Genomic DNA, 27,123 nt, shown 5'->3' on the forward strand with positions numbered 1-27,123 from the left:
GAAAAGACACTGACGTCAACGTGAAAGTAAACCAGAGAGGTCTGGTTCCTGTATCATCCCCGCCGCGCCGAGCGCCGGGGAGCGACCCGCGGCCACTCGGCGCAGGAATCCGGAGCGGGCTCAGGGCTCGGCAGCGGAGCTTGCTCATCCCGGCCGTGTGAGTACTGCCTGCAGCGTGCCTCGGGCTGGGAGACAGCGGGGAGAGGGAGGGACATTCACCGGCTGCGGCTTGGGAAGGCAGTGTGCGCTGATCCCGGCTGGGCTGAGAGTTTGGAGGCATCGGGATGGGGATGGGAGTCCCTGCAAGCTGGCTCGGGAGCGGAGCACGTGGATTTGGATGCGGGTTGGCTCCGCGTGGGTGGGAACAGCACTGGAGAGGAAGGAGGGTGTTCTACACCAGGTGCTGGAGGGATAGAGGAGGGTTGGGGACTTCAGAGCTGGTGCAAAGGAAAAGAGCATCTCATCTAGGGAAATGTTGGGTTTTCTAGAAACTGAACTGATCTATTTGGATGGTAAAGAGCCTTGTGAGGGATTCTGCATGAAAACTTGAATATTTCTGGTAAACTTCCATGTACAGATTACTTGTGTCCAGTCCAGCTACACACACACCTGTGCATCCCACAAGTGTCCCGGTATAGAGATGCAGAGCTAGACACAGGATTTTTAGAATCATCCATGGCCACAAAAAAGTGATCTGAGAAGGCTCAAAACGAACGTTATAGTTTAAGGTTAGGAAGCAGAAAACTTTCCCCAGGAAAACAACATGGAAATGTCCTTACTCTGATTGCTGTGTGGTGGGGGAAGTGGCTCTGCCAGAGCTGGGATGGCTGAGAGGGATGAATGGCCTCACTAGGTCCATCAGCAAGTCTCTGCCAAATGGGACATGTCTGGCCACAGTAGAACACAGAGAGAGCATCTCCCAGTGTTTACACAACCCTCAGTGGCAGCGTGATGAATTGGCAACGGGGCTCTTCGGACTTATTTCAGCTGTGTTTTGGTGACAAGAGGCGCCTTTTCCTCTAACATTTCTCACATGCCAAGTCCAATTGCTCTTCTTCAGCAAAAAGCCAGCCCTTTTTGTGAAATGACAGCTTCCTTCTGCAAAGCTGAAACTCTCCCATTCAGAAATAAAACAGTGGGCATACAAGTTTAATCCCTATTACTTGCGCGTGACGGTCCCAATTGAAAACCACCAGGGCAAATGCCTCTGTCGCCCACGATCAGATGCAATGCTGAGCCTCAGCTCACCCTGTAAATCTCACCCTGAGCAGGGGAAATCTGGGCAGCCCTGGAAAAAGGAGGCAGAAATGCCCACCACCTTCCTGTTGTAGCCTTTGCCAGCACACGTGAGGGCAGAAGCCTCCCTTTGGCAGAAACCTCTTTACTAAGAAAATTTCCATCTCCTTTGTGCAGAGATATCTCTGCTAACCCCTTTTAGAAGGAAAATCCCCATCTTCCCCCCATCCTTTCTTACAAGCACACATGGCAACCTAGCAATGCAGTTGAGCAGCTACTTTAATAATCTATTTCAGAGCATTTTCCCTTACCCTGCTCAAGCCTCCTTCCCCATGTCTCCAGTGTGCTGAGATAAAACAGACACAGAGCCATTTCTTCCCTCCCTGTAGAGCCTAAAGGTGCCAAAAGCACCCTAAAATCTTTCTTCCCCCATTTTGAAGCAGAAGGAAAAGGCCAAGGAAGGAATTGCACATGAAACACCTCTCACAGCACGTTCTCCCCGAGGCAGAGCAAGCACAACAGAGGAGGCTGCTGAACACAGCAATAAATCCCACCAGGCGCACGTAACACAGCTCTGCTCCCCCTCAAGTGCATCATGCCCTTGGGATGATATGATTCTCACAGGTATGCAGGCTGTCCTGGCCCTACATCCCCTTTCAGAGGGGGAAGACCGAATCCTGCACTCCAGTTTGTCAGAAGGGCTGCAGGATTTTGGCAGTCCATGTTTTAAGCAGCTAGAGACAAGTAAAGGGGGATGTTTAGCAGGCAGGTGCTCACCACGTTCAGGGAAACCTCACCCATTAAGGAGATGTGAATCTGGATGCCTAAAATCAGGAACATCCAAATCCCCAAGCCCTTTTTAAAATGGGAGACAAAAATTCCTCTTGGGAGTAACATTTAAAGTGCACATTTTTTGGACTTCAAGTCCAGGTTGGATGGAGCTTTGAACAACCTGGTCTAGTGGAAGATGTTCCTGCCATGGCAGGGGACTGAGACCTTTAGGATGATCTCTAAGGTTTCTTGCAACCCAAGCCATGCTGTGGTTTGATGATTCTGTGATTTCCCTTTCCCCCCTGGGCTGTTATAGCAGGTTGCTATGAATGTCCAGTCACCAGGTTTAGGAGGTGAAACTACTTTCACCTAAAAGTACGTGTTAGTGAACATCCCATGACATCTATGGTAAAATCTACAGCCCCTTCTGAGGAATGTCTGCTACTTCTTAGCCAGCTCATCTGTAAATGCTGTAAGGACCCTTCCTGCACTCTGCTTTGCCTCTCAGCTATTTTTCATCCTTGCATTTTAATTTGTTGCTTTTAGCTGTACATTTTTGCAGATCACAAATAGCTGAGCAAATCCTACTGATGGCTTAACAGAGAAACACTTCCCATCCAGTAAATCCCAGAGAGACACAGGAGAGTCCAGCTGAGCATGACAAAGTCCAGAGACAGAAGTAGTTGTGCTGAGGTGAAGCATGAATCAGGGGAAGAGAAAAGTGAAGCCCAGAGCCAGAGCAAAGGATCAGTAAAGCTGTGGGGGTCAGATGGGATTAGGCTGAGCTGGCTGTGACAACCAAAGAAATGATGTCACCCATCAAGATGACACTAACCAGGGATGCTGCTGTTCAGTCTCAGCATGATATTTACTGGGATTGATACACCATTAGTATATAGACACAGAAGAACTGAATTCTTTATTAACTCTTACACACAATCCATAAAAGATGTGCACCTCATCTATCACAGCCTGAAAAGCACCATTATCACATAACAGAAAGGATGGCTTCTTTCACGTTGAAGCAAAAAAGATTTACTGTCAAATGTCCCCTCCTCTTTGTGGCTCCAGCCACCCTCTCTACAAATACCTGCCAAAAAGATGAGGCTCTGGGAAATGCTCTTAAGGCTAAAAATGTAGGATATGTGTGGTGGTGGTGTGGTGGTCCAGCAGACAGCTTCCCATCCTTGAATGCACTGAATTTGTCATTCTGTCTATGGCACACCCTGGAGAGCTGGATTTGGGCCACGTTGGGGGACTGCCCCATTGTGAGGCTATCACAAGTAGTCTCTGGCCTCATGGATGAGGGCAGACATGCCTGTGAAGGTTTGCCAAAATTTTGTTTCATTCGGAGCTACCAACAGCTACAAAGACCTCCATCAGAGTAGGTTGTTTGCTGCAGGTAAGCATTAGCAAGGTGAAATGGCACTGAGCTCTGAGCACACTGACCACACAGAGACAGCACAGGCATTTGTAACCCACCAGGGTCCTCTCAGAGGGGTGAACTGAGAAGGATGCAGTAAAGTGGGTACCTGGGCACAGCAGGACAGGGCACTGAGACTGCCTCAGCAGAAAAATCAGCTTCTTGCATGACGTGAAGGAGGTTGCTGTCACTTAAGTGCAGAGGACAGGAGATTACTGGAGGTCACATACCTCCACCACACAGAGTCATTAGTGTGCAGCCAGCCTCTCCTCTCAATGGGATGTATGGTCACCCTCTTGCTGGTCTGGCCATGCTCCAGAGCAGAGTAAAGTGAACAGGCAGAGCACACCTTTTCCTGCATCCATCACAGTATAACTGGTCATTACACATCTCAACAGAGAGGCATTATTAGGCTTATCAGAATCACAAAAACACAGAATAGTTGGAAGGGACCTTAAAGATCACTTAGTTACAATCCTGCTGCCATGGCAGGGACATGTCCCATTATCCCAGGTTGCTCCAAGACCCATCCAACCTGGCCTTGAACACTTCCAGGGGTGGAGCATCCACAGCTTCTCTAGGCAACCTGGTCCAGACTCTCCTCACCTTCACAGTGAAGAATTTCCTCCCCATAGCTAATCTAAATCTCTCCTAGTTTAAAACCATTCCCTCTTGTCCTGTCAGTATTCTCCTTGTTCAAAAAGTACAGAATTATAGAGCAGCTCAGGTTGGAATGGACCTTAAGTGAGACATTCAGCCAGGTGCAATTTCACCTTTATCCCCAAAGCCATTTTCTGGCAGGATGGAGAGGGAAAGCTGAGTTGTCATGCTGGGTTTCACCTGCTTGGCATTCACAGAGCTGCAGTTCCCCGGCAGCCAGGCTGGCTCCTTTTGCCTGGGTTGAATATGCCAAGCAATACATCTCTGTGAAAAATCCAGGCTGCCAAGCTGTGTTATGCTGTCTCCAGCTACCAATTATGTGGATAAATTGATTGTAGTTAGAGTGATAAAGTAGCACAACAAATACACTTCCAGGAAGCAGGCATTTTTCACACACCAACTTTGAGGCTTCCCGCTGCTTTGATAAAACACACAGAAAATTGTCTGCAGGCAGTGGTGGCATTAGAGACACAGGCTTGTGGAGGCTGAGGCAAACCAGCAAGAGGTTTAAAATACACCAATTACTCCACATTTGTGTACTATTGTGCAAGGTAGGTTGTTCAGATACTTTTTGAAGGGGCCACCATAAAGCTTATTCCAACCAGCAGCCGCCTCAGAGGATACCCAGGACTGAAATAGCAAGGGGCAGATGTCAGGAATCAGAGTCACTGGCAGGAGAGGGAAAGGAAGAGGAGTCGTGCTGCCTCTGTCCCCTGCCTAGATTAGATCTGTCTCATACCAGGGCTGTCCTTCTCCCACTCACAACAGTATCAAGTTCACCCAGAGAATCAGAGCTGCTAAGATGCTGGCATTAACGATTCACAACTGTATTATTCTTTGTGAGCAGCTTACCTAAGGAAGTATAAGATTATTTTAAACACTGATTTATTAATACACCCAGAATGGCTCAAGCCACTCGTTCTTGCCCAAGGGAGTTCAGCAGTGGAGCTCAGCATCTTGACTCACAGTATTGGGACTGATATATGACTAGCTATGATCAGATGGCATATCTAAAAATACAGAGCCTGTGGTTTATTTTTCTTGGAAAATGGAAAGACACCCAAAGAAGCAGAGCCCAGTTTAGCATCACAGCAGGCTGGATTTTTGCTTTAAAGAAGCCAGCAGAAATTGCCCAGAAGAAAGTGCCATCTTAGACAGTTACAGCCATGGGATTAACCTGTGGCTCCAGCACACTGGGGGGAACCTCTGGCTGCTGCTGTGGCTCTAACTCTGAATTACACAGGACAAGGATGTTGATTGCACATCCCTGCCCTAGGAGACACAAGCAATAGGATTCCTCTTACCCAAAGGAAGCCTCTGCACTGAGACCATGACAAACTGGGCTGGTCATCTGGCCCAGACTGGTGTTAATGAACTAAACCGTGCGAAATGAACCCACCTTGCACCATTCCCAGGGAAGCTGCCACAGACATCTCCACAGCTGTTATCAGGTTTGCCTTCTGTTGTCTCTTCTGTGGATTAAACAAGCCCAATTCTGCTGCTGTACCCTGTTGGGTCACATTTGCTGGCCCTGAGGTCATTCCAACTGGTTTGGTTTGAATGTTTTCCAAGGCAGAAACATATCCCCCTTTCATTAGTCAATTTAACAGTATTTATTACATGTAATAGTTCTTTTCTAGAAAATAATCCCTCCAGGTGACATGAAAGGCACATCTAACAGCACCTTGCAGCACTCCCAACGTAACAAAGACCGAAGCTACCAGTACCAAGATGAAGTTATGGAAAGGAATGATTCAGCAGTGACAGGTTAAGCTTTTGCTCCTGATAAAAATTTTGCTTTGAGACCTTAAACATAAACTGGAGTAGGGCCTTGGTCTTCCCTCCATCATGCCATCCACTCCCCACACCTCAGTGGGTTCAAGACCCCACCAGCAGGGACAATTTGCTGCTGTCTATAATAACATCCCAGACAGAGAAAATATCTCCTTGGATTTCTGAACAGTCGTGTTTCCACCTGTCTCAGGTCTCAGCAGGTTTTCTCTGCTCCAGGTGGGAGACAAAAGGGTCCATGACCTCATAGCAAAACATTCCACCACCACCACAAACAGTACTAGCTGGATTCTGCTGCCCAGCATCCTGTTCCATTTGTTTTTCAGGGAAAACTGATTATTTTGGCATTGCAGTTTCCAGTAAATCACACATGTCACTTCCTCCTTCCCTTCCTGAAAATTTCCCAGAGCACTTCTGCCCATTGTGGTTAGAAGGATGGTTTCAACCATAAGGAAACTGAGGCACCTTCCCAGTTGTTTTGCCCCCAATGAGGCACCTCACACAGAACTTGCTGCAAGGACAGGATTTGTAATTCTCAACAGCTGAGAACACAAAGGAACACACCCCCTCCAAAATAAAAGGAGAAAAACCCCCTCTTCCAAAGGGAGCAGTTTTAGGAATCACTTGTAGGCAAGCAGCAGGGTGGTTGTTGGGGTACTTTTCTTCCCAAATGGGGCCCTTTTTTTTTCTTCCCATTCCTACAGGGCTTTTCATCACTGTGGCATTTCCTATGATAATCCCCCAGATTTATGCTGCCCTGTTCCAGATCAGAGCATTGCTGAGCTCTCTGCACGTCTAACAAAAGACAGTCCTGCCTTGAGCCCTTCCAAATCTCCCCAAACCACACAAACAAAAGGAATGGGAGAGGAGGATTAACAAGTTTGCAGAGAGTGAGCAGGGAGAGGATATCTTTCTCTAAAGCCTTTTTTTATGTTTGTGGGTCCAAGTACCAGATTTTCTGTGTTGCAGGTGTCCCTCCTCCTGAGCTAGGTTTCTCAGATAGCAAAAAAACCCCAAAAGTTGAACAGATGGCCCTGGGAACTTCCTACTGCCTCTTGCCAAGTTTGTGGTCACAGCTAAATCAGAGCAGGTGGAGATACCAGAGTGGGTCCCTAAGTTCCCTGCCACTTCCTTGCCATGAGTTTTCAAATGTTCCTCTGGCCTCTGCATCCTTGCAGGGCACAGCACATCTTGAGTTCAAGGTTTTCTGGCTCAGCCCTGCCACACTGCGCTTCCCACTGCCACAAACACTGGAGCAGACTGCTGAGAGCTCTCTGGGGGCTCTTCAACCATCCAGGACCAACAATCCTGCCAATTCCTGCTCTGCAGCCTTCAAACCAGAGCTGGGCAAGAGCCACTCCACCCAGCACTGACCTCCCAGGGCACGGTGCCCAAGTAATGCCAAAGCCCAAAGCTTGTGTAGCTTTTCCCTTCAAGCATCAGTGTCCCTGTGAGCCCAGTGACAAACAAAACCAACAGGAAATACTTTGCTGGGAATGGGGAGAGTTCTGCAGTGAGGTTATGACACTGGACATTGAGTTCTTGGCAATTAGTTTCTGAATCTTTGAAAAAAATAGCCAAAAAAAAGAAGTACAAGAGGTGACTGGCCAAACCTGGACTGGGGGGCCAGAAAAGTCCCAGTGGGACCCTGTAAAGGATCCCAGTGAGGTTTGGATCAGTAGGAGCAGCTGAGACATGGCATGCTTTGTTGGGTGGCCAAAGAGTCCAGGTGACTCACTTTGCTGCTGCCTTGAACTGAGGAACTTTCTCAGAACCCTCACAGTTGTGAGACCTGTAGTAAACTGGGCAGACTGGGATGGAGAGAGGGATCCTGGCTCACCCTCACAGGGTGCACTTATAACAGATGAGGGACTTGATACCCCTTGCCATGCAAGAACTGGAGATAGGTAGGACCAATGTGCTCCAAAGCAGTCACTCAGGAAAGACCTCAGGGTTGCCCAGAGGAGCAGCTCTTTGTGCACTGCAGATATCTTCATTTTTCTTTCTGTTCAACGCATCCATCAGCAAAAGTGCCATGGCCTGGAGAGAAAAACAGAGGGGGAGCCAGTGGTCAGCAGAGCCTTCCCAAATATGCAGCAGGCAGGCAGGAAAGCAGCTCCTACACATTTCCTCCCCCGTGCCTGACTCACCCACCAGGAGCCACGGCCATCATTTTAGGGCATCTCTTGTCTTTGTCCCTTATCAAGCAGATGAATTGCAGCTGGATCCCATCAGCAGAGGCCTCATATGACAAGCATCTCTTCTCCCTCCTTGCACAAATACACAGAGGAGAGCCTGTTCAGAGGCAGGAATATAAAATTATGGTGGCCTCTGGCCCTTGCAGTCCTCTGAGGACAGCAAGTGAGAGCCCAGCGAAATTATATCGAAATACTAGGATCATAGGTATTTTCTGAGCTGGGAAATACCTGTGATCCTGAGCAGTTGGCAGAGGACACAGACTGTGCCCTGCAGAGCTGCTGACGTCAGCTGGGTACAGCTGCTTCTAGACCCTGCTGAGATGCCATCAAGAGAGCCAGCTGGACCATCTTTTGTGGCTCTCCACAGTCTCTGTTGCCCATGCTGACAGTCAGGTAAAAAGCCCTGGGGGTTTTGAATGTCACTGGGGGAACAATCCAAGTCCTCCTTCTCCAGGGGTAAGTAGTTCACATTTCTTTGTCTATTTGGTGTTTCTATGCCAGCATTTCAGGAAAGGGACAAAGGTCATCCCTTGAAACAGATTGTGCCTAAGAATAGAGAGAGCTCTGATCTTTTTTTCCAGTCCTTCCAGCTACACCTTTTGGCATAACCAGCATGAATGTTTCAGGGTTCAGATCCCAAAGCAGTCCCAGGATCTCCCAGATGTCCCAGCATGGCACACTTGGATCACCAAAAGAACAGCAAAGAATGACCTCTCAATAGCCCAGCAGGTGAAGCCACATGTTGCTGTCTTTAGCTCTACATGAGCAAGTGCCATAAGCTAAAAGCCAGGCTGGAGACAGATGCCAGCCTCAATCTGCAAAGCTCTTTCAACTGGACTTCCCTTAGATTCTACCAAAATCACCAGAAAAACCCTGAATCTGCTTTCAGGATCTGCCCATTTGCCATCTATCACTTCCACACGGTACCAGCTCAGGAGCCACCAAACAGGAGTGTGTTACCACACTGCTCTCCAAGGGAACACACATGTCACTTCTTTATGATAAGAAAGTGTGCTGGGGTTTAAGAACACCTGACCTAGGTGGAAAGTTCCTACATATTTGGGGAGAGCCCTGTTGCCCACATATTTCCTCCTAAATCAATGATGACTCCTAGAGGGTGGTCCAGTGCAGAAATTTCTCCACCTCTGGCCCATCTGTGAGAACCTACATGGTTCTCTGGGTCAGTTCTGATTCACAGCATCCCATAATAGCCTTGGAGACAGTGGACAATCAAGATTTTAGGGCTCATGGGCAGTGCATACCATAGGGATATACATGAATGTTTTCCAGCATATTTTAAGGCCTGAGGATCTGCTAGGGTAGATTTACCAGAAGGAAGAGTAGTTAGAGAAGGTAAAATGGATGTAAACTCTCCTCTATGCCATTAGCTTTATCTGCCACGGCTCACCAGGTGAGCTCACATTGTTGCCTCTCCATCAAGCCAGCTGCTAAAAAGAGATTTTCTAGACAGGACAGTGAAGATCTCATCATTCAGTGAAGATCTCATCATTCAGTGAAGATCTCATCATTCAGTGTCTTCCATGTAGTGAGGATCCCACTCTTTGGTGAGCTCCTCACAGTCATGACCGTGGGTAAAGGCTCTTCAGTTTTCTGAACTCTGTTATGTCCATGTCCAACACCTTCTTGGGTAAGAATACTCCTTCACTGCTGAAGAAAATAATTAATTTGTGAGGATCTGTTCAATATAACAAAGCCTAAATTCAGCTTCCAAAAAAACCACAGGCATGTTCGGACACTGGATTTGGGTCCCTGCAGGGCTGGTCAACAGAGACACCTTGAAAATTGATCTGGCCGTGTGCCTTGAGCCCATCTCAGCTCTGTTGAAGTTCATTATGCAGTGCCCAATCTCAATCTCTTCTCCCACAGCAGGGGATCAAAGGATGCTCATTTTTCCTTTTTGAATAGGACTGGAAGAGTACACCCTTCTGACAAAAACAGGACACATCCCCCCAGAGAAATCAGAGATATCAGCTTTCTCTCTACCTTCCTCAAGAGCTGTCTGGCCTCCTGCTTTTCTGCACTGGGCCACAGAAGACTTTTAACCAGAGCCCTATTCTACATGGCAAGGTTAAGGGATTGCTAGGAATCACAATGGACTAGTAGCATCCTTCCCTGACATAATGATTAGTCCTTCTAGGTGCTGATTTTGACTGAGCCAATACCTTCTTCCACCTACAGTCTCACTCCGAGATTTAATACTGTTGTATATTCAATGAACAAGCTTGAAAATTTTCCACTTACTAAAGCTTTACTCTTTTTTTCCCCTGCTTTTCTCGCTCCCTCTGAGAGGGTGATAAATGATTGAAAATCAAGAGATGATAGAAACTCTTCATTTATCAGCTATGGTTGCAACTCCTCCTGAAGCTGAGTGTGGGAACAGGGTCTGGGACAAAACATGGCCCTGAGCCCGGATGTGCCTTCTCCACCTTAACAGCAGCATCTGCTTCCCAATATGGCATGTTCTGCGCTATCTCAGGCACAACTTGAAACTTTGCAGCTGTTGCCACTCAGAGTCTTGCTCTAAATCCAGCAAGGAGGGAGAGGCTGGGATAGTGGGGGAGTGCAGGGCACTGATTATCCCTTGCACAGGGATGGGAATGCAGCTCTCATGAATCATGTGGAAGCATAAAATCAAACCAGTCCTCACATAGGAAGGACCAGACAGTCCAAGAGAAGGACAACAGAGTGTAGGTACCAATAGCTCATCCTGGAGAAAAGTCTTCTCTTTCTTACGGTCTCACATTTGTAACTCCAGAGAGCCATTCCCTAAATATAAAAATTTTGTTGACAGACTGCAGGAAACATAAGCATTTGCCACCATAGGCATTGAGAATGATAAAATCATAGAATTCTAGAATGGTCTGGGTTGGAAAAGACATTAAAGACCATCTAGTTCCAACCCTCTGCCATGGCAGAGACACTTTCCACTAGTTCAGGTTGCTCCAAGCCCCATCCAACCTGGCCTTGAACACTTCCAGGGATGCACCAGCCACAGCTTCTCTGGAAAACCTGTCCCGGTGCCTCAAGAGGGTCCAAGTTCACCCACTCTGCCCAACATTAGACCATGGGTTGGTTTCTTGTCTTTGTTCTTACCCCTGCTGAACTTTCAGGATGAAGGGATCTGAAGGCAAGATATCACCTAGACAGGGCTCATGTAGACTTTCCAATCACACTTGTTTTCCAAGCATAAGGAAGTGAGAAACAAATGAAAGTTCAGGCATGTGCCTGAGCTAGAGGGCAGTTGTGGAAAGCTGGATGACGGGATCAGGGGGCTCATAAAGCAAAGGAGGATGTTCCTGAAACTGGGGGAACAATCTGCTCCTCAGTGTGAGGAAACCCAAAATAGAAAATCAATAAAATAACCAGGATCAGTTCAGTATTCCTGGGAAAGATCCAAGGGTGAAAAAGTAATTCCAGAAAATGAGGTCAACCTTCTCTAATAACCATAGCTACTGTTTGTGCTCCAGTGAGACATGCATGTGTGGAGTTTACCTCTCCTCTATTTATGGATTTGGCCTCTTGACCTGGAATTCAATGCCTCTCAGTTGATCCTGTCGTGTTGTGACAGGCCATATCCTGAGTGTTTATTGCATTGGCACCACTGTTGTCTTTATCTGAAATGTGATGCAGGCCAGGGCTGATACTAAAATCCAGCATCCTTCCTCTCTTTATTTCTACACAACTAAATTTGACGTAAGCTCTTGCTTTTTTTCCGCCTTTTCTCCCAGACAAAATCTCCAAAGCTACTGAAAACCTCCTGGGGACAACATCTGTGCAAACCCCAAAAAAGTACCAGTTTGGTACTCAATTTAGAGCAAGAAATGGGACTTGAGATGGAACATGAGGGATTTTGAGTCATTAGTACATCAATCAGCAGAGATGTCTTGAAAGCGGCTCTGGCCGTGTGATTTGAACCCAATTCAATAATGGGATAATTCATCATGCTTTGTCCAATGTCAGTCTCTTCTCATGTAGCCAAGGGTGTAGAGATACTTAAATCTCCACTCTGAGAGAGACCTGATACATACAACGATTCTACCACCAGTAGGGAAGGGCTGTATGAGGATGGAAGAATATATTTGAGGGCTCCTTGGTGGAGCCTCAGACTCTCTATTGCCACCCATGCTCAGCCATTTCAGCCCTAGATAGGTCTCATTATCTCCTCTCCCAAATGACTGCAGGCAGCACTACCAAAGTGTGCAGGGTCACCCTTTGGCTCCCTGTGCCAGGGGTTTTCTCAGGGTCTGGACAGCTGGGTTGGGTCAAAGCACATCACAGGCTTTGTGACATTTAGTTCAGCACCTTGCTGCAGCTGCCAGGGATGCTTCTCTATAATCCCAGTTCACATCAGGAAGACAAAAAGAGGGATATTTTCCTCGTGACACACATGGTGGTGGCACTGCAGTGGCCTTAAGCTGGCAAGTTCCCAGCAGGGAGATTTTGTTCCCACAGAGACACAGGAAAATTGACCTGGGGGCAGCAACATCAGGTTTAGTTTACCAGAGATGTTCAGGAATTAGCACCATGAGTACGGCTGGAGCCCTCTTCAGCATTTACAGCACTTCATAAATTTCAGAGAGATTTAGGGCAAGGAGCCAGATGTTTGGGGAGAAATTCTGAACACTACAGACAAGTGGAAATTTTTTTTTTTTGGTAGTGTATATTTTTTCCCATTAGTTGCAAGGCTATATTTAGAAGAGGAGGGGGGAGAGAGGGAGAGAGATTAGGCATTTCTTCATATTCTGTAGTCACTCCAGTTGTTCTGCTTGTAGGAACAGATGTCTCTTTCCTGGGCTGATAGCAGTCAGGTCCACAAGGAAACTTTCTTACCGGCAGCTCCTCTAACATAGAAGAGAGATCAGGACAGAGGTAAGTCAGTCCGTCATGCAGGAATACATTGCAGGGACCACTGCAGGGAATGCTTTGGGATATTGGTCAGAGACAAAGAGGGGGGCATGGGATCAGAGCCAGTGGGGGGCCAGGAAGGATTTGCTGGATATTGGATTCCAAGTCCTGGCTATTGCAGAAGGGAGACCTGGCAGGGGTGGGAGTGCAAAGGGTCCTGCACTGAACACGTGGATGTGCAGCTTGGGAAGTCTCTGGCTCTGTCCATGCAGCAGGTGTGGAAATCCCTTGGGAAGTGCCTGACCCAAAAAGCCAGGCTGTGCCAGCAGCTAGCAGGGGCTGCAAGGAGCTTCTCCTTTGTGACTTTCTTTGCTCTTAGGATTTGGGGCAGTGTAAGGATATTTTGTTGTTCTTCAAGGAGATGGAGGGTTATGGGAAGTGTGCAAAGCTGCAGGCTTTCCCTTCTTGAAAAGTATTGTCAGCTCTTGTGAAGAGGGGGGTGATGTTGTTTGTACATATGTACTCTCAGGCATAATTAAATTTTGGTGAAATGCATCCAGGAAGGTTTTTGAAGCCAGGAGAAGAGATGGTGCACTGCCTGGAATGGGGTCAGCTGCAAGGTTGGGATGTTTTACCTGTTTGGCTACACGGCAGGGTGCAAGCTCAGCTCAGGAAAGGTGCTGTCTTCCCTCTCTGAACCCACTTGTTGGGTCAGTAGAAGGAGAAAGCAGATCCTTTCTAAGGTCCTTAGCAAACCCTTTCAGAAATGCTCCCTGCTTTCACAGCAACACACTCACCAACAACGCTGAGTTTTTCCAGGTTGATCTGGTGAATCCAAAATTTGTGGAACCCTGAAGTCACGGTGGGGTCTGCCCAGCACTGTCATATGTTGTTGCTTGCTAAGGAAACCACAGAAACCAGTCTCCCAAAGGGTTAAGACATGGTTCTCCATCCTGGGATGCCTCAAAAACTGTCTGCTCCCTAACTGGGTCTCCTACCTTTCTGCATTCCCCATGCCAAGAGCACACATGGCTCTGTGCCTCAGTTTCTCCCTGCTGCCAAGAGAGCAGCACAGCTTGGAGTGAGTACAGGGAAGCAGAGCTGCTACACCTGACCCCTCTGCATCACCCCTCCATCCCTACCTGCCCTGGTGCCCTGTGCTCCCTGGGGTGTGAGCACTGTTTCACCAGTCCTGCATTCCCTGGCTGTGCAGGAGTGCAGGTATTTCCCCAACAGTAGAACTCTGCTGTTGTTCTTTTACTGCCCTTCTCAGCTTCTTGCCAAAGACAGAGCAAGCAGGCAGCTGAGGACAGAAGGGGAGAAAGTGCTCAAAGAGTGCTAAATTTGCAATTAAAAATTTCCTTCTTAAAAGCAAGCAGCAGTACCCAGGCCAGATATTGTTTTTGCACTTGCCTTTGAAGTTTCTGCATGTGCCTATATGGTAATTTTCACTGCAAGGTTCTCCTTGCACACAGCCACAATAGTTGTTATTCCAAACTGACATTTCTAGCACTTTGTCTCAGGCCCCTGGAAACTCTTGATGGATTACTGTAATCCTTATAAAATCAAACACATTTCTCTTTTACTGTTACAACCTCCCAAGAAGACAGGCTCAAATCCATCTTTACTGGCTGGACCCAGAAGAGTCCAAATCTATACATTTTGTTTAAGACATAACTTTTTTTTAAAAAAGAAATGTTAATAATCTTGGAAAAAAATTCACCCAAAAATATGTGTTTTCCCCTCACGTATAATGGTCCACAAGGGACAGAGAGGGATACACTTAGGAAGTCATGCTCTGATTTCTCTGAAAGTAATAGAGCTGGAAACACACAGCACCTACTGCAGAGATGTCACTCCACGCTTTCTAGTGACAGATGGCACCTGGTATGAGCCCTGACAGGGTATGAGATATTGGTCTTTTAAATGCTAGCCGCATGATTGATAGAGCATTCGCTAAGAACTTAGCATTTCTGCTACTCCAAGGCCAAGATCTGATAACACAGAAAAGAGGGACATGAAAGATACAGAGGTATTGATTAGGCATTGTAGACATCCAAATGTTTCAGGAGGGACTTTTCTACATAGTGTAGTACAAAGAAGCAAACCCCTTTTATTATTACCTTTATTACAGGTGACCAGTACTAGCAAGCCTCATCAAAGATGTGCTGGGGGACCTCTAGGGGCCCACCACTGCTGGGTGGATATTTGAATGTCTGGAGAGGCAATGTACATCCCACTTCTCTTTTTGCTTGCACATGCACATCTGGGCTCTTTCTTTCAAAGGCTGAGGCATTGCTCCTGCAAATGGCCATAGAGGAGGTATAAATTCATAAGAAACCTGCTAGTATGTGATTTTCATCCTCTGTGTATCTCTGGGACCTTCATTTCAATTTTTTTCATGCATGCTGAGGACAAGAGCTGAGGGAGAACCATGCAGATCTTTCCAAGTTTTAAATAGATTGTCTCTGGGGTGTCCAGGACTGTGATCTGTCACCTGGTTTTAAGCAGCAGGTTCAAGCCTGGATGCAGAGAGTTGGCATTTGGTCCAAGCCAAGTGGCATCAGTCCCATCTGGGTCACTTTGCTCCGTGGAGAAGAGGAATGCACTTTGGAGAATTGTGCTCTCCCTCGTCTAACTGGCAGTAATCCCTCATGGCCTAGAGTGACCTACTGGACTAAATCATTGCTTGGGCACCCACAGACTATTTCTTGTCCCAAAATGAGCTAGGGATGTGGGTCCCTCACCTTCAAAGGATGTGATTTTGGCCTTGTGCCCATGGAGAGCACAGGATCCACCAGTGTGTACACACAGAGTTGAACTCGGTGTGGTGGGTGGAGCTCAGATCCCAACACAGAGCAATACCCATTGCCCATCCACAGCTGGGCCTTGGGGATGAAGGAGCACACAGAGGCAAACTGGGCACCTCAGGCAGGAGGCAAACAGCTCAAAAGCACATCAACAGCAGCCCAATAACCAGCATTGCATCAGCCTCCACATATCCCAAGTCTCTGATTGCTTACAGGTCTTGAAGTATTACCCCTATGCCTGAGACTGGACATACAAGTTTTCCCTCTTGCTGATGGGAAATCTGATTCTCATGGCCAACATTAGAGACTCAAAAGTCACTGTGGTGGGGTTAATTGCTCTTGGTCTTGAGAGGAAGCTGTATGAGGAGGAGGTGAGGTCAGTTGGTCTGTTCAGCCTGGAGGAGACTGAGGGGAGATCTCATTGAAGTTACGAAGAGAGTTATCTCTCTTTGTGAGAGCAGGGGCAGGCACGGATCTCTTCTCTGTGGTGACCAGTGACAGGATCCATGGTAATGGCCTGAAGTGATGTCCAGGTAGGCTTAGATTGGATACTAGGAAAAGATTCTTCACCTAGAGGGTCGTTGGGCACTGGAATAGGCTCCCCAGGGAACTGGTCACAGCACCAAGCCTGACAGCTCAAGGAGCATTTGGACAACTCTCTTGGGGATGGTCCTGTGCAGGGGCAGGAGTTGGACTCGATGATCTTTGTGGGTCCCCTCCAACTCAGGATATTCTGTGATTACAGACAAAAGCTGTAATTGAGCATGTGACCATTCAAACCACCAGACAAAGTAGGAATTGCTGGCCATCACACTCTTCATGATACATGGGCGAGCAGGCCATGGCTGAATAGTGCCAACACCCAGCAATTAGCAATCATCTGTCTCAGTCAGGCTGGTTCTCCCATGGTTTGGCATAAATCTGAAATTATTTCTCTTCACGAAAACAACAAGAAGCAGGCGACATTCTCCTTTTTTCACAGAAACCATCCAGCCCTCTTTGCTGTGTTTCAATGCCAAAGCAAATGTGAATTTGAAGGGAATAAGATCTAAATGAAAGGATGTGTGGTGGAGAGTGTTAACAAATGCCTTGCAGGTTCACATTAGAGGAAACAAGGATCACTCTCAGTGCTTGTTTGTGTGGTTGTCAGCTCTGATTTCCTCCATCCTCCTAATGTTTTTCATTCTGCTGCCTAATTTCAACTAGAATTTGGCAGAAGGGAAAGATCACCTCAATTTTCAGGAAATTAGGCAGCAAAGAAAGGAGAAAGTCAAACAAGTGTCAGAGCCAAGGGAAGAGCTGGAATGTGAATGCTCATTAAGGCAGCCAAGTGTCCACATGGGAAAAAGTTATAATAAGCATCTCAAGCAGGGCAAAGCATTTCCCCAGCCCTGTGAGCCACTGTGAGATATGAGACTGCAAGAAGTCAGGTGTCATTTAATCTGACACTCATAAAACTATGTGTTTTGTGTCTCCAAAGTCCCTTTTATGTCCATGGCATTGGAGGGGAAGGAATAATCCAGCTCTGCTCTGGATTTGGCTATTCCAACTGCAATTCCCCAGAAGGTGGGTGTTTCACACCAGCCACCCTCAGACCTGGAGGTTTAAAGGAGACCTCAATGCCCAGGAATCAAGTGAGCACAGAGATCTGATGCCCACAAAAATGGGATCTTACCTGCCCTGAGAATAGCCCCTTTTCCGCTTTGGAATAGAACCTGTCTTCCCCTCACAGTCCAAGGGCCAGATGGGCACCAGCTTTTTCCTTTCAGCAGCTGGATTCATTCCCTTTCTCTCTCTGTTCCCCCTGTCAGCAAACCCACCCTCCCCAGGCTGAGCACGAGACACACAGAACAAGCTCTACCACATATAGGGCAAGGTCGACATGCACAAAAACACCATATTTGGCCAGTTTGAGCCAGAGCTGAGTGAGAGCTTGCCAGAAGGAGAATCATACAATTTAAATTGAAAGAGAGTGAGTTTAACCCTTCATTTATAAATATGATGATAAATTACCCAGGGAACTTTAAACACGGGAAGGCTGCAAAGCTAAACACACACTGCTGCCACCCCAGGCAGCAGAATAACACCAGCAATCAGGACAGGGTGAGGAGAACAGGGAGGATGACAGAGGAGCCAGGTTGCCATATCAGATGTTCCAGTTCAGGACAGGGAGATGGGAAAAGCTGAAGCTGTTTATACTAAATTACACTTGTGCTTGTTTAACGTCCTTTTCAACTTTCCGATCCCAGTGTGTGGCTCTAGTGTTCTCTGGGTCTGCACACAGAGATCCTTTCTGCACACCAATAAATAATCCTTTTGGCATGTAGTTAGGACAAAGCTCAGTTGTCTGACCTGCCTTTTCTTTTATATCCCATTACTTGAATTGCTAAGCCAGATCCAAAAGTCTCCTGGGCTAAGGAAGTGAACCCCATTTATTTCAGCAAGATCAAAGTGAGGCTTTAGGCTGTTACCAACACAAAACTGGGCAAAGTGGAATATGGGATGGTCAAGGATCTCCTCCTGGAGCAGACATTGCACTGACCTGCCCATGCTAAGTTAACAAGTGTGATGCCAAGCAGTGAGTGAGTGAGGGAAGAGGCTGCAGGACCTGTTTTCAGCACAGTGACCATCTGTTTCCTATTTGGCCCAAGAATGATGAAGCTGGTTGCGTCACACAACAATGAGAAAGTATTTCAGAGCAAGTCTCGCTCTCTCAGTGCTGAGCAGGGCCCTTTATCAGAACAAGGGAAAGCAGGTCAACCTCCATTCTCTGTCCCTCCCTTTATCCCATTTCTACCCAGATGCTTGCTGTACTTTTAAGGAAATGCTACCCACAGTCTCCCAGCCAGACAGACAAAATCCAGCCTGAGAGGTATAATATAACAGCATAGGCCAACTGGCACAGTCAGACAGCACTCAGAAGGATGCATGTTTACCCATCTTGGGCTTTGCAGACAGCCAGCTCCAAGAAACAGGAATTGCATGGAAATCTGGGGGGCTGAGAGCTCAGTTAGGTATGAAGCAGGCTAAGCTCCAAGCTCTTTGAAGATTTTAGGAAGGGGGTTAATACAAAGTCTATTTGCTCTGTAAGTAAAGATGGTTCTTACAGCTCTGCATGAGCTCATGCCATAGCCACGAGTAATAAATAGTGCAAAACACAGCAAAATAAAGGTTTGCAGAGGCTGCAAAGCTTCTCACTAATATAGCCTCTCATTAATTCACTGACTTCCACATGCCACCACATCATGGTGATGGGTAGCTGAACCAACTCACTTTAACACCTGCATGAGTATGTCTGATGGCAGAGAAAGAGACCTGGTTGAGATAATATTTGGACTTGGAGACAGGAAGAATTCAAAATCTTTGGAAATGTTTAGCTTTGCTCAGACTCAAGGTCAGGCTGCCTTTCTGTGCTCAAAAATGGGGCAATGTACCTTTCTCATGGGCCTGGAGCTCCACAATGGAAAAATCCTTAGAAGCTGTAAACCAGGGGGTTGATCCAGCTCCATCTCATTAAAAGCACTCAGAGGAATTCTGTTGTGTTGCTAGTTCAGTTCTCCATCCTTTCTGCTTGTAAGCCATGAGATGAGAGCAGTCCCACAAAGAAAGGAAGAGGCCATTCACCCAAACATCCATCAGAAACAATTTGATTAGAGGAAGATTTTTCCCACCACAGCCCAAGAAGCAGCTTTTCCACAGACTGTCAGGGAGGAAATCTTCAGGATTAATTAAATTTGCCGGGACTTCTTTCATGTAGTTGTTTAGATTTTGAGTTCAGCTAGGGCAGCGACAGACTGGGAAAGCTCTAATGCAGCACTTCTTTGCATATTCAATTTGGCAAGCACAGTGTTACCTGTTGTTTTTCAGCAGTTTACAATATCTGGAGTTTATTTCCTTGCACATGAGGCTCAGTGGAAAAGGTGACTATGTAAGCCAAGACATTGTATACGCTGATTATTTTAATTTTCTGTTGGGATGCAACATGCCATACATCCCTCAAAGGCATTGTGAGGACGAGGAACATTTGAATGTATTTGGAATTGTTGATTTCATTGAGACAAGAAAGGCAAAATAAGATGAATATCAGGTGTTTGTGATAAGGGATCTCTGAAGAGAAATCTCCCAGAGGAGATAAGCTACTAACAAGATGCAAAATCCCAGCAAACAGCCAGTGCCATGGAATTACAATCAGAAGACAAATGCATGTGCAATGCAATTCAATACAGTTTAGTGCAAGCTCAGGGATGGGATGGGTGATTTTGTCTTCTCCCCTTGCTCAGGTAGGTATCTGAACACAAATATACAAGCTCACACTGCACTCCAGGGGAATTGAAGTCTTTCTTTATTCTTTGGCTTCCACACTGCTCCTCTTGATAGCATCTGCAAAGAGAAAGCTGGGAGCAGATCCAGGCATCTGCTCATTTCAGTTTGTTTTCATAACTAAGGAGTGAAACAAACAAACAGAGAAGATGGTGAGAATTTTAGGAAATCAGTAGAAAATGGGCCAGGGTTCTGCATCCTCCCCATGCATTTTTCACAGGTGCCAAACTTTGCAACTCCACTACCTTCAGCCTATTTTGTGGCCAGTTCTTCCTGTTTTTGTCTGACATTGTGCTTGGCACAAAATGTAAAGAGACAAGACTCTCCCTCAGGAGTCTGCAAGCTCAGTCAGACCCAGACAAAATGCCATGAACATGTGTGCTACTTTGGCTGCCACGGGAGTTCAGTGCAGGGTGAGGTAATCTGGTCATTCCCAAAACAGATGATGTTCCAATGTCTGTTTTCTAGTGGAGATGGCCTAGAGGGGTAAAAGGGGACAGAAACTAAGACAGAAACTTGTTCCTCTTTGCCCAGTAGTTCTTTGGGGCATTACAGGTGGCCTGACCTCAGGATTTCAGTCCTGCAGTGTATTCTGGCACTGGGTTGGATCTCAGGAGGGCTTTATGTTTGAGCACCAGCCATTCCAATGAACAATTCAACTTCTTGGGCTTCAGTGGCTACCTAAATAAAATAAATTGCCATTTGATTGGATATAGCCTTCTGAGCTCAAGGACATTAAAAAAACAGCTTTTTCCTTCAAACCACTTCCACAGACTGAGAGGCAAGAAGAAACTAGATCAATGCCCAGATTCCAGGCCAACAAGCCCAAGAACCATCATGATGTCAAATTCACTTCTCCAAGAATTTTCACACATGTTCTTCTAAATTCTCGCTCCCAATCTCTACTTTTTCTCAACAAATGTTCTGCTTCACTCTCACCTGGCTTGAATGAACCAAGCAGAGTAATCACAACTCGGCTGTAGTACCCCATGAGGACTCTTGATCTTGGCCAAACACTGGTGAGACACATTAGGAGTGTTGTATGCAGACAATGCAAAGAGACATGGTGCAGAGGCAGAAGGCTGCTTTGGCACACATGAGGCAGGCTCAGAGCTGCTGTGATGTTTTCTAGACCCAGTTAGTACTGTCCCTGCAAAACATTTTATTTTGGCCAGCAGGGACTCTCCTCAGGATCTACTTTTCACTTTTGTCCTAAGTAGCATCCTCCTCCCCCTTGTACACAGCCACCAACAGCTTGAAGCATCTCACAGGTGATAGAGCACCTTTGGTCCATCCTTCTGATCCCCATAAGGAGCAAAAAGGATTAGAGGAGGGGGAAAAAGAGCTGCCAGAGGATGGGGCATGCTTGGGGGAGCTGGACATCCAGACTCCCTCAACAATTCCAGACTTCCACACTGAGACACCCAGCTCAGGCACACTGCAGTTCTGTGAGCGCTGGGAGATGTGTTTGCAGATCCTTGTCTCCCAGTCCTTCTGCACTTGGCTCACTGGTATCAGGGAGTTCAAACCCTCATAAATCAACTCTTTCAGCATCATTCTCTGCTGATCCAAGCTGATTTTTTTAACCTCAAAGCCCTGCCCAGCCACTTTGAGATATTCCAGACATTTTTCAACCATTTACTTTTATTGAAACCAGCCAAGTCTCTGTATATATTGGGTCCTTTTTTTTTTTATCTTTTTAATATACAAATCGGTTTAAAATAGTGTATAAGTCAGGAATGATTTGCAAATTAAACTGTCAAACCCTGGCAGGACTAGCAGCTGATGCTCTTAGCTTGAAATCTTCCGGCTGCTGTTGCTATGAATGCAGATCTCTAGAAGATGCCACACAACCTCCTTCTGCTTTCTCAGAAAATTCAGGCTTTCTTTGATTTCAGGGAAATCTTACAGCTCCTGAAAACACTACTGCATGTAGCTCCCTAATGGGATCACGTGCCCAAGGCAAGAGATATGATATTTTAGGAATCAAATGCTGGGGTTATGGTTATGCAAAGGTCTTCTGGACTTACAACCACTTTTGTACAAGGAAGAGGAAGAGAAACTTGAAGTGGGGAGTGTGTGTCTTCCCTAAAACATACATCTGGAACCACTGGAAGACACTAATTATAAGCCCAGGTATTTTCCTTGTGATTATTGGTAATCCCATATTGGTAGATGAGGATCTATTACTCAGGGTGTGCAAATATGTTGGTTAAAAGGTTTTTATGTGACAAGATTTTGAGCCCTAACAAATGCTGACATATTTATCACTATACCTCTGTTTCTTTTCTTCCAGACTGCCGGAAGTCAGCGACCATGCCGACCTCCTCCACCCAACTGCCAGCCCTTGATTCTGTCAACTCCACTGAGCAACCTAACTCCAACATCAACTTGTTCTCCAAGTTCATCCACTCAGACGAACAACTGTTCACAGATTTTTATAGCCTGTGGATTGTCCTGATGGTAGTGAATGCCATCATTTTCCTGGTGGGTGTTGTACTGAACAGCTTGGCGCTGTATGTCTTCTGCTTCCGTACCAAGACAAAAACCACCTCTGTTATTTACACCATCAACTTGATCGTAACTGATCTTCTGGTGGGCTTTTCCTTGCCTGTCCGGATCATCATGTTCTACAGTGCAGGGGATTGCAAGAATTGTTCCTTGGTTCACATCTTTGGCTACTTTGTCAACATGTACTGCAGCATCCTCTTCTTGACGTGCATCTGCGTTGACCGCTACCTGGCAATAGTGCAGGTGGAAGCCTCACGTAAATGGAGGAACCCCACCTGTGCCAAGGGGATCTGCATCTTCATTTGGATCTTTGCCACTGTGGTGACTTTCTCCATCCTGACCATGGCGATAAAGTTTGCTGAGTGCTGCCTCTCCAAGATCCTGGTCCTGATGGTCTGCGAGTACTTCTTCCCCCTCATCATAATCATCTTCTTCACCACCAGGATTATGTGTGCCCTGTCCAAACCCAGCCTCATGCACCAGAGCAGGGAGAGGAGAATGAGGGCTGTGCAGCTCCTTATCACTGTCCTCATCATCTTCATGATCTGCTTCACTCCTTTCCACGTGCTACAGGTCGCAATTTCCATCAACCCAGACATGCCCCACAACGTCAGTCTCATCGTCTACAACGTGACAGTGACTCTGAGTAGCCTCAATAGCTGCATGGACCCCATTGTCTATTGCTTTGTCACCAATAACTTCCAGTCAACCATGAAAAACATCTTCAGGAAAACTGAGCCAGAACAAACTAATGCAGACATCCTGGGTATGAACAAGAACTCCAAGGGCTCCAACGCAATCATCGCCTTCTCAAACACAATAGGAAGCCCTCTGAGCTTGCCACCACCAAGCAGTGTCCAGACATAACCCACATCTGATGGGACACGTTGCAGGAAGCCAGTGCCATGATCCTGGAATATTGATAGGATGCACAATACTATAGTTTTTGAACTCTTTGTGTTTTAGGCTGAGGTTCAGACTGACAGTGGTGGAATTTATTCCTCAAGAACATTGTGGTCTGTTTGGAAATGGAACCTACAATGCTGTTAGTACCATACAAAAGACAGTTTATTAATTACTGTTCCCAGCAGGGAAGTTTTCTTTGTATTTTAATACAGACATTTTGCTAGCAACAAACTCTTTACTGTGGTTTTCTTTTCATATTTGTCATCATAATGCAACACTTCTAGGATGACTTAGAAAGCAGGATAGCTCTGGTTTGTAATTAAAGATTTTTGTGCCTTGGGCATATGCTTAAGAATAAAGGGTAAAAGGGATGTTTCCAGAGCTATCCACTACAAAGATTTTAGATGCCAATGGAATGGGAAAGAAAGTATTCTAACCCACATGTCACTAGTGACTACTCATTTGTTCCTGAAAAATCTGGACCTTCTCAGAGAAGAGATGAAGTCAAGCAGTGAAGTCTCCTCTTGGCTAAAAGAGAAAAATACATGTCCATGTATATATTTTCATACACATTGTGTTGGGGAGAGGTTAAGGATATGTTCCAGTCTGTATTTGGATCACTAAATCCCCTGAATTGCAGATGAGTATACAAAAATCTGTGAAAATGAACACGAGTCCCAGCAAACTCTGCTGCTCTGCTCTGTCTCCCTGAGGAACAGCCAAGATGAAAACCAGAACCAGAATATGATGCTATACTACTCTGGTTTGGTTTTTCTTCCTGACATGTTGTAACATCAGGGCTTGCTGTCCTAATTCTCCCAGCAATCCATCCACTCACTCACTCAAAACCAATACTTCAAGCACAAAAAAAGAATGCATCTTAGGCATCTAAGCTGAAATTCAACCCAGGACAAACTCACTAGGATGATTTAAAGAGCAATGTTTAAAGGCTCTTAAAGGCTTAAAGAGTCTAAGGATGCTGCAAAACTCTAGCCTTAATGGTGGGGGAATGTTTCAGATGACATTATATCAATAAAACAATGCAAATGCAAATGCAAAAAAAAAAATCCTAGGAAAACTGCAAGACCTGTGGCATGAACAGCAATAACTGTTGTTGTTCCACATTTCCTCACTCACATCTATGGCCACTCCATCTGAAGGCTACTAATAATTCATCAAGTCTAGTGGTCAGCTTTTCCTAACACTCACTGGTGTTACCTGTCAGAAGAGCTGGCATTGGTCCAAGCTAGAGCATCCTGGAGTACTCTGCTTTCCTGAGATCTGACTATGGTACAGCCATCTCCATTACTCAGGAACACAACATAAACAATGCCTCAAACTGCCTCTTGCAACAGGGTTTGGCAAGAGTTTGCCTCCTGCAATACAGATATGTTTCACCTAACCTGTTTCCCTGACCAATGCAATGAGTATAAAATTTGAACCATCAATATCACTGCAATACAGGGAACTGGGTGTTCCAGTACCTGTTCCAGACAGTGGAGTCTGTAATTGCCAGCAATTGCCATTGCCAGGCATGTGAGCTCTTTCCCAAGCAATGCAGCTGAGTCAGTGCCCTTCTGCTGAGACCTCTATTCCTTTGAAGAGGATTTTCCCTCCAAGAGGTGGTGATGAGGGCCACCAACACTATGGCACTATCCCATGGGATGTAAGATTGTTGTCCTGGTCGTGGTTTCACTTCCCGGGGCCCAATTGTACCATGGTTTCCTTCTGCCTCATTTACTTCTTTATTCCTGTAAATCCCTGATACAGGCACCTCACAGCCAACATCTGTCAAATGATGCATCAGCATTCATGGATCAGGTTCTGACTTCTCAGCCAGGATGGCCATTTCACATTTCTGCCACCATTTTCCACCAGTCATGCCTTTGGAGAAAGTAATTTTGTGCCTCAGAGGTCTGCACTTCCCTGCAAACTCCCAATTGCTCAAGCCCACCAACCCACCACACACACTCAGATCTTTCCATGCCTCCCAAGCTGCTTGTAATGAAAATGTGTATTATATATATAGAGCTGTTAACTGCACTGTTTTGCCAAGGCTACTCAGAGAAATAGGAGAAAATGTGCAGAGCCTGTGTATAGCTTATTTTAGCTTCTTTGTTCCAACAACCCACAGAGTCACAACTCCCTTTTTCTTGCTATCAACCATATTTTTGCCATATACAGAAATGTCTTAACGTCTTTCTCAGTTCAGTTGTTCATTTGAGGTCAGTATAAAATCTCTAAGATGAATTGCTTAGATTTTTATAAGTTCCTAAACAGTATCTCAGTCAAAGCTCTGTCTGCTGTAAACTTCACTTGTGGAAGTCTGAATTCTCCTTACTGTCACTGTATTATTCATTCCCTATAAAAGCCTCCTGAGACTGGATAATTATTTTTAATGCCTATTGCCTTATCCACAGCTTTCAGTGGTTCTTCTTCATTTTATACTAGCTCCAAAACAGAGTCTGGTCCCTTATCAAGGACACAGTCTCTGAAAATTGGAAGGAGATCAATTTTTTCACAAGCTAACCTACTTTTTGAGCTTTCTATTTAATCCATACTGTTTACACATCTTGCTGTTCCTCAGGGTGCAGTCCTTGCAAAACTTCTGTCCTATTTCAAATCACCCATTTGTGCTCAGGGCACAAAGTTGAAAACCAGAATCAAAAATTCAGCTATCATCAGAAATAGCTCCCCAAACAGCATGATTTCAGGGGGGAACCTTCCACCTGCCAGTTCCCATTGCTGCTGAAGCATCCCTCAGTTCTCTGTGTTTCTGGAGACTGGGACAAGGTGTTTCACCCCTGATCTGCACCGTCACTCTGCTCAAGGTATCTCCTTAAGTTTCCTCTTACTGATCACCAACAGGGATTGGAATTGTCTTGTTCCTACTCCAACCTGCCCTTTCTCTAATGAGAACTGCCACATATGACAAAACAGGGATGCTTCCGAGGACAATGTGAGTGATTCCGTGCATCACTAAATACATGCAGGGACTGCCAAGGTAAAGCATACACAAGTCACCTTTTGCAAGGCAGTCCTTTATGCAGCATATTTAAAGATTTAGATGCCAAATTCCCAATGATTTCAAATTAAATCCAGTACTTAGCAGTCTGAGGATCTGGATCATTCCCTAGAGGCTGAAATAATAATCAGAATGGATGGGCATTGCATGTCATACTACCACCACTGAGTCCGTGGTAGACAGAATGCGTTCCCTAAAGAGCTAAACATCAATAAAGAGCTCTGTAAAAAGCCTTGACCTTTAAGGGAATTACACCATTGATTCCTCTTTGATGTGCTGTGCTTCTCTTGTGCATCTAAAATCCTATAAAGCTAATTAAAAATATCCTCTTCTACCAGCAGCCCAGAGGCCAGCAAAGAATGATGGTGAAAAATCTCTCATGTATTTCTTGGGATCTTGGTCATTCCTGGGACACAAAATCTCTGCTAACCATGAGCCTGAGTCACAACACACAGATATCTGCAGTCTGTTGACACGCCAGGGGATGGGTATCCAGAAACAGTTGAGTGTCTTTCTCTCCCTGCTGTGTGTCTCACCTGAACTGGATTCAAAGCACTTCTGTCTTTGCAAGGTTTTTCCTGTTACAGCCCAAAAACATGTAGCAAG

At 46.1% G+C, this 27,123-nt stretch overlaps 1 protein-coding gene across 2 annotated transcripts; it reads left to right on the forward strand.

The window, feature by feature from the left end:
- On the forward strand, positions 1-26,042 carry GPR20 (G protein-coupled receptor 20). 2 transcript variants are annotated; one of them, XM_063406605.1, is made up of 3 exons: positions 4-157; positions 12,873-12,969; positions 22,372-26,042. In XM_063406605.1, the coding sequence occupies exon 3, from the start codon at positions 22,392-22,394 to the stop codon at positions 23,451-23,453; it is 1,062 nt and encodes a 353-aa protein (XP_063262675.1). In that variant the 5' UTR covers positions 4-157; positions 12,873-12,969; positions 22,372-22,391; the 3' UTR covers positions 23,454-26,042. The 2 variants fall into 2 exon arrangements, with proteins under 2 accessions (XP_063262760.1, XP_063262675.1); XM_063406690.1 differs by lacking the exon at positions 12,873-12,969 and having other exon boundaries at positions 1-157; positions 22,372-26,041.
- The last annotated feature ends 1,081 nt before the right edge of the window (positions 26,043-27,123 follow it).

Source organism: Prinia subflava, chromosome 1 (assembly GCF_021018805.1).
Source record: "Prinia subflava isolate CZ2003 ecotype Zambia chromosome 1, Cam_Psub_1.2, whole genome shotgun sequence".
NCBI classification, from domain to species: domain Eukaryota; kingdom Metazoa; phylum Chordata; class Aves; order Passeriformes; family Cisticolidae; genus Prinia; species Prinia subflava.